Source organism: Vigna unguiculata, chromosome 9 (assembly GCF_037176805.1).
Source record: "Vigna unguiculata cultivar grain cowpea cultivar isolate G323 ecotype 2 chromosome 9, ASM3717680v1, whole genome shotgun sequence".
Lineage (NCBI taxonomy): Eukaryota > Viridiplantae > Streptophyta > Magnoliopsida > Fabales > Fabaceae > Vigna > Vigna unguiculata.
Window position 1 is genome coordinate 25,060,953 of NC_140800.1, and position 7,972 is coordinate 25,068,924.

Below are 7,972 nucleotides of genomic sequence, written 5' to 3' on the forward strand. Positions count from 1 at the left end.
TTTTGGTTCACTAATTTGGTACTCAAAATGAAGCAACCTCAAGCCACTTAATATCTCAAATTTTGATGCTCAAAAGATGCAATTTCACAATCAAGGAGGCTTCAAAATGGTACCAAATAAGATGTGCCAAAAAGAAGTACAAAGTACAAAGAAATAAAGCCAAAAATAAGAAACATTGCAACTCCAAATGTGCTGCCAAAGTGCTGCCAATTTGCACAAAATCAAAAGCCAAGAGCTTGGCTTGTAGCCTCCTTTTGATTTGAACAAAGACCACCACCAAGTAAGGCACTTGTAAGCACCTTAAGCCACCAAAATGAAGTGCAAAACAGCAACTATAGTCTTGGTTTTAAGGCCAAAACAGCCACCAAACCTGCACCAAAAAACAAAACAACAAAAAAAACTATACCAAGCAATGGAGTTAGCACACACACTCTCAAATGAATAGGTCCAAAACTCTCAATAGGTGAGGAAAAGGATAAGCACACAAGCTAAAATTCTACTTCAATATCCACCACCTAAGATGCTACCATATCATACAAACCATTCTAAACTCCATAGCATCATTAATCAACCAAAACCGAGAGATGAACCCAAACAAAGGAGAAAGCAAGAAAAGCTAATTAGAAATGTTAAACCAAAAGAGAATTGAAATGAAACATGACTAGAAGGAGGTTCAAGAAGTGACAAGCAAGAAATTAAAGGCTGGAAAATAAAAGCAAGCACCACAAAAGGAACCTAGAAATGCACTAGAATAGATGAAAACAGCAAAATCAGCAAGACAATAGTGCTCAATCATATGGCTGAAGTAGTCATTGCAAAGCAGTAGCAAATGAAGTGATGAATTGACTTCCAAAGCAAATCAATAATGAAGCAATATAGAGTACAAACTCAAGCCAAAATTCATGTGAAAACGAGCACTAAAAACACAAGCACGCACAAAACAGCAATGAAACAGTGAGTTTTCGAAAACTGCAGTGCCAGAAAACGGAAATATGAGCCTCAACTTACGGGATTTTTCATTTTTTTTGTACTCAACATTTTTGAATGATTATTTTTTTGTATTTTTCGTCTGGATGTTAAATAAATGAGGCAAAAATCAGATTGAATTTTGGAGCACTGAGTTACTCACAAAAAATAAAAAACAGAGACTGTGCGTTCAGTGATTTGGTAGAAAACAGAAGAAAACTGGAGCAGATTTGCTCTCTGAAATTGTAGGAGATGTTCTATGGAAAGCATAGCTAAAGAATTTGATTATGAACTGAAATCAAGCATGAATCATAAAAGAAAATCTTAGACACACAAAAGCACAATCCAATCGGTGAAACAGATGAAAAACAGTGAGGATTCAGGCCTTAAACATCCACACACTTACTTGAAGGATCATAGTGTTTTGGCTGTGAGATGTCGCGCGGAAACTCAATCAATTCAGTAAGCAATGCAATTAAACGGTGGAAAAGATGAATTAAAGCACAAACAAAGCATAGAACATGACTTAAACATAACTAGAATGATAAAATGCAAAGAAGGACTGATTTGCACCAATGAAGCAAGGAGTAATATAAGGTGAATCAATGGAGATTCATGTAGCGTCAATGTCAAATGGTGGAGAACATTAAAAACATGAAAAAAACAGCAGCAAAAGTGAAGAAAACAGTGGAGAAGAGAGACAAAACGGAAAATGAAAGAGGAGACAAGTATGGACCAAGAACCTTACCCAAACCAAGAGGATGGATGCACCAAAGGCTTGGATGGCTCTAGATACCAATTGATGGATGTCCTTGGAGTAGGAGAGGAAGGAAATCCATGGAGAATGATGAGGAGAAGATGAAGTGCAGCGGAATTTGGAGAATTAGAGAAAGGTAACTCTCGGAAATGGAGAATTTGGTGAAGATGAAGAGTAGAAGTGGAGCTATGGTATGGAAGGTGGCTAGAGGAGATGAAGGAGAAGGTTAGCCATGTGTGCTCTCAAATTAATAGAAGTGTGGAGTGATCTCAAACACTAGCATCTATTAGCAATTCAAGAGTAACCATTACAATATTTGAGTGGCTCTATTTATAGGCACATGGCCGGCCAAATGAAGAGAAAATGCAACAAAGATGAAATGCAAATGTAGCTTGGAGAAAAAGCTTGATTATAGACCATGTGATGTAGTAGATGAGTCTAGATGGTGCCAAGTGGCGTATCACACTCTCCTTGCCCAAGTCACACGCACCATGCTTCCATCACATGCTCCTTGCTTAGTTCATGCTTTGCTTGCATCCAAAAGGAGAGTCACTCTAGTAACTCTCGGCCAATGGTAGCACATTGGGATCGGCCCAAATGATCCCAACAAGTGTTCTAGCTTTTATTGAAAGCAAAGCCTAAACAATGGCCCAATTTAAATCTAGACTACTTCCTTCATGCATCATCTCATATTTTAGAGATTTCTTTAGCCCATGTAAATAATGTAAAAAGCCTATGATTGACTTGATCATCTTGTGAGAGGCCCATGTGAATCTTTCTCATCATGCTTCTAGTGATTGGGCCTTGATGTGGGCTTGGGCTTGTTGATGCACTTGAGCTTGGGCTTGTTGGGGTCACATCACCTTATACTCCGCAACTTGGCTCTTTATATTATCCAGTGTAAGATTTCATTTAATTATGTTATTATTTAAATGGGATGTTAAAATCATTACGCTGAATAATAAAAGGGCAAAATCATGGAGTATAAACGCTACTCCTTACAGTTATCCAAGAATACTTAAAAGGAAAACTAAACACACCGCGATGCCAATAACAAGGCAGAAGAAGAAGTTTAACAGTATTTAAAATAAGTGCTCCAAGAGCAAGGAAATACATGGACTACATCCCAAAAAGGAAACTCGAAGATAGGCGGGATTTGACCCAAGACAAATTAAGCAACAAAACCTCCATCACCTTGATGACTTCGAGGAGTTGATGATCATCACAAAAGGAGAAAAATCACACATAGCACATACAAACAAGTAGAAAGGGTAAGCTAGAGTAGAAAAATGATTTATCATACCATTGCATACAATTGTATAGCGAGAGATACATACATCAACAAAGCATGTGAAGACTCGTAAACAAGACACTACGACTCAAGACACGATTATCTGGATATATATATAATTAGTCAGATTCACCGGATGCTTGCACTTGTGGTGGCCTCTATTGCTCTACAAAGCCAATTGCCAATGAATCTGGTGATATCCCGACCGCAGATCTATCTTTGAAAATACCGAAGCCTCATGCAACTAATCCATCAGGTCTTCTATTCTTGGGAGGGAATACTTGTTCTTGATCGTCATCTTATTCAATTGCTTGTAGTCCACACACAAACGTTAACTCCCAGCCTTCTTCTTCACCAACAACACTGGTGCTCCCCATGGCGAAGTACTGGGCTGTATGAACTGCTTTCCCAACAGTTCCTTTATCTAATTCTTGAGTTCCACCAATTCCGCCAAGGCCATACGATACAGAGCCATTTACACCAGACCGGTTCCTAGCACCTGGTCAATAGAGAACTCCACCTCTCTACTAGGAGTCAACTCTGGTACTTCCTCCAGCAACACATCTTCAAACTCATGCACTACCGGTATAACAGACGTCCCTTTCTCCTTCTCCATCTGTAGATGGGTAAAGATTATGAAGCATTGCGCGTCATCTTTTATCTCCTTCATAACCCTTTGAGACGATAACAACTCAGGTTCCACTGAGTTGGGAAACAATAACTTTTTATGTCGGCAATCTATAAGAATGCGATTGGCAGAGAGCCAATCCATCCACAAGATCACGTTCAATTCTTGTAGCGGTACGCATATCACATTTACTTTGTATATGTGCCCCTCTACTTCCACTAAACACCTAGCACATAAGGACCACGTCCTGACCAAACCCGACATCGGAATAGATACCACAAGTTCACATTGTAGCTCATAAACCGGCAAACCTAACTTTTTGATGAAGGATTGACCCCAACCAAGGATGGAGGCACATGCTTAAGAAGACTAAGCATGTTTAGAAAGGAAGTTCATTAATCCTTCATCCCTTTCATTTGTGTTTGTTATTTTTGATTCCCTAAGTTGACTTAGTTGAATCAAATTTAGTTGACTTGTTGACCTTTGACTAGGTTTGACTTGTTGACTATAGTTGACTTCACTTAAGCCAACATGCTAATCTATGTTTATTTGCTTTGTAGGTTAATTAGGAGTAAGAAAGAAATGCTAGGTGGCGTATGGTGATTGGGGAGCATAAATGATGTGGAGGAGAGAGTAAAGCAAAGGCATAAAGCATAAAGTAAAAGGCATGAAGCAAGTGTACCTATGTACCTTTGGTCTCCTTTGTTTTTAGCACACTTTGACCACTTTTTGGAGACATATGAGACACATTCTTTGTCTCCTTTTGTGCTAGAACTAAATTAGCCTTGCACACACCATAGTTAGCTCTTTTGTCTCTCATTTTTGTGACCTTATTTGACCTAGTTTCTAGAAGCTAGGGTTAGGTTTATGTAGAGACATTCTTAGGTATATTTTATTTGCTTAGAGGCCCCTAAACTCTTCTATATAAGGGGTGCTCCTAGACATGTAAAAGGGTTGAACATTTTGAAGTAAAAACACTCTTGTGTCTCAACCATTTGTGAGAGTTTCCTCCCTTGGGAGTGAATACTTTTAAGCCTTATCTTGCATAGCAAGTGGCGGCACACATCCACTCATCTTCAATGTTGCCATGGCTTCTAGCCTAGCCTTGTAGTGGCGTGCTTCTCACATTTTTACCATTTCTTCCCTTTCCATTTTATGTTTTCTTCTTCCTTTAATTGTTCTTGGTTTTCTATGGTTTATGTGCTTTCCATTTCCTTTTTGTTTTGAATCAATCCATCGTCTTCTTCTCTTGAGCTTTGTGAAAGGAACCTTCACATCTAGATAGCTTGCTATCTTAATGTCCAGTGGGGATTTCACTTAGCTTTCTTAATCAACTCACACCATATTCAATAATGTTAAAAAGGAACAAGATAATCCTTCATCATTTGGTATCTAGAGCTTTGGTTGTCCTTGAATATGGTGTTTTCATGTTCTAACCTTGTCTTGTGTAGCTATCTTTTAATGGTTCACATAAAAACAATGCTGGCAGAAACTGTTCACGATTTTAAAAGATTAAACTGCACCTGCTCAGTGGTCCAAAAATTACGTTCTTGATGTCCAAAGAAAGCTCTATTAGTCTAGTTTTTAACAAAAAAAGAACCAATGCATTTGGAGTTCTGTGGAGAGAGTTATGATTGAAATAGTGAGCAAAGGTCAGAGCTGCCGAGATCACCGCGAATCAACGTTTTTCAGGTTATGTTGGACAGTTTTGGCTACTGTTTTTGTTACTCTTCTTACTCCTAAATGTTGTTGGATAACATGTCTTTGTGTGCTTAATCATTGACCTTCATTTCCAAAAGTTTAAATGCATGATAGCTACATGTTTGAGTCTTTAAATGTGCCTAACTTTTGCTTGAGTCATATGTCATATGTTAGCTTGAAGTTTTCTTATTCTTGTTTTTCCAAGTATTTGAATCTTGCTTTCACTTTATGTCTTGCTTGATGTATGCTCCATGAAATTGATTTTGGCCTAAAACTTGAGGAACTAAGTGTCCAAGCCACCTAAAACTCTTTCTCACCATTTTATGAAACTAGTTGTGAAAGAAGAAAAGTTTGCACCAATTTTTGCCTAAAAACCGAGAGCAACCTTGCTCCTTGGTGAACTAAAAGTGTGTTTTTCACTAGGTGTTATGCTACTAGTTTTCATACTTGAGAATTGGGTGATATTGGCTAATTAGTTCCATGCTTTAACTTGGTTATGATCTTTCTTGGTGTATGCATGATTTAAGACTTGAAGATGCTTGTTAAGTGCTTTCCATAGAGTCTTTAAAATGTGCTTTTCTTGTTTTAGTCTTGTTAAAAGTTTTGTCTCAAACTTTTCTTCTTTAGAGTTTAGCTTTCCTTGTTTTTGTGCTTTTCTTGCTTGTCACTAGGTGTTCTTTGTTTTGTCTTAGTAGTTTTCTTTTCTTGAAACTCTTTGGATGTTGTGGCCGAATCACTTGCCTTGCATTTGAAAGGTTTTGAACAAGTTTTTAAAAGTGTTTGCTTCACTCCTTTGGAGGAGATTTGAGTGTAGCCTTGCCTTATTACTTTGGGAGAGTGATCTAAACACTTGGGTTACATTTTGGGTTGGAATTGGTCTCGGTTTTCATGTTGTCTAACTCCTAATTCATTTATTTTGTCTTGGCTTTGAGTGTTTTTTTGTAGGAATCATGGCAAGCTCATCAAATGCACCTACTCTAAACAAAAACAATACATTGATGAGATTACTTTGGGATTTGGAGTTCTCTAGGAAGGAGTCCTTTGAACAATTAAGAAAAGAAAAGGAGCAAAGTGACCTAAGAATCCAAGAACACATTCAAAGGCTTGAAGCTAAAGAGCAAGAAAGAGAGGCTAGGAAAAGAGGGCATTCTAGGCGCAACCCATCACAAGAGAAGCAAACTCTAAAGATTCCTAAGTTCTATGGTGGAAGTGATCCAAAAATCTTCCTTGATTGGGAAGCTAAAGTTGATCAAATTTTCAATGAAAATCATGTAAAGGATCAAGCACAAGTTGATCTAGTAGTTTTAGGATTTTTGGAGTATGCCAATACTTGGTGGCATAAAGTTTGTAAGAATTATGACCAAGGGCCACCCGCGGCTTCTTGGATGGACATTAAAACTCTTATGCGCGCTAGATTTGTTCCTCCCTCCTATAGGAAGGAACTTCCTTTGAAGCTCCAAAGGCTTCACCAAGGTTCTATGAGTGTGAGTGAGTACTTTAAAGAATTAGAGTCTCATATGCGTAGGGTTGAAATAAAAGAAACTAATAAAGAGAAAATAAAAAGATTTGTGAGTGGTCTTAGGAGAGACATAAAAGACCAAGTAGAGTTGTATGAGTACTCCACTCTTGAAAATGTTTTCACACTTGCCCTTGGGATTGAAATTCAATTGAAAAGAAAAAGAAGGGCAAAAAAGAGTTACTCACCCAACCACTACTCTAGTCACTCATGGAAGGCAAATGATAAAAAGAAACATGATAAGTTCCCTTCTAACTCTCATAAAGAACCACCAAGTAAAAGTAAGTCACCAAGTGATCATATTCACCATTCCACTTCTCAAAGATCAAGTTCCATTAAATGTTTTAAATGTTTGGGTTATAATCACATTGCTTTAAATTGCCCAACCAAAAGGACCATGATCTTAAAGAAGAGTAATGATGTTGAAAGTGAACACTCATCTCCCTATTCTCTTTCAAAAGAATCTTCTTCCTCTAGTAAAACTAAAATTTTTGAGAAAGACCCTATGTTATTAAGGCGCATGATAGGTCAAGATCAAAGTGAGCTTGAGCCAACTCAAAGAGAAAACATTTTTCAATCTAGATGCAAAATTAACAAATGGGTTTGCTCTCTAATTATTGATGGAGGAAGTAGTACCAATGTAGCTAGCACAAGGTTGGTGGAAAAGCTTAGCTTAGAGACCATTCCTCATGCTAAGCCCTACAAGCTTGCTTGGATAAGTAAAGAGGGAGAAATAGATGTCAATAAACAAGTCCTAATTAACTTCTCTATAGGAAGCTACAAAGATGAGGTGCTATGTGATGTTGTTCCCATGGAAGTCACACATATCTTACTAGGTAGGCCATGGCAATTTGATAAACAATCTTTACATGATGGCCATACCAACCAATACATTTTCTTCAAAAATGGGAAAAAGTTAACTTTACTACCTCTATCACCTCAAGAAGTTAATAAGGATAGAAATATAATAAGAAAAGATAAAGAAGAAAAAGAAAAGGGGCAAGCTTTCACCAAGGTGTTACTTGCCTACAAAAAATATCTTCCAAAGCAAGATGTGCATTACCCTTCCTTCTCTTCCCAAGCCAAAAAGGAAGGCCCCAAACACAAGCAAGA

At 37.8% G+C, this 7,972-nt stretch overlaps 1 protein-coding gene across 1 annotated transcript; it reads right to left on the reverse strand.

The window, feature by feature from the left end:
• Positions 1-3,489: 3,489 nt before the first annotated feature.
• On the reverse strand, positions 3,490-3,906 carry LOC114163563 (uncharacterized). The gene has a single exon (XM_028047868.1). The coding sequence runs from the start codon at positions 3,904-3,906 to the stop codon at positions 3,490-3,492; it is 417 nt and encodes a 138-aa protein (XP_027903669.1).
• Positions 3,907-7,972: the final 4,066 nt, after the last annotated feature.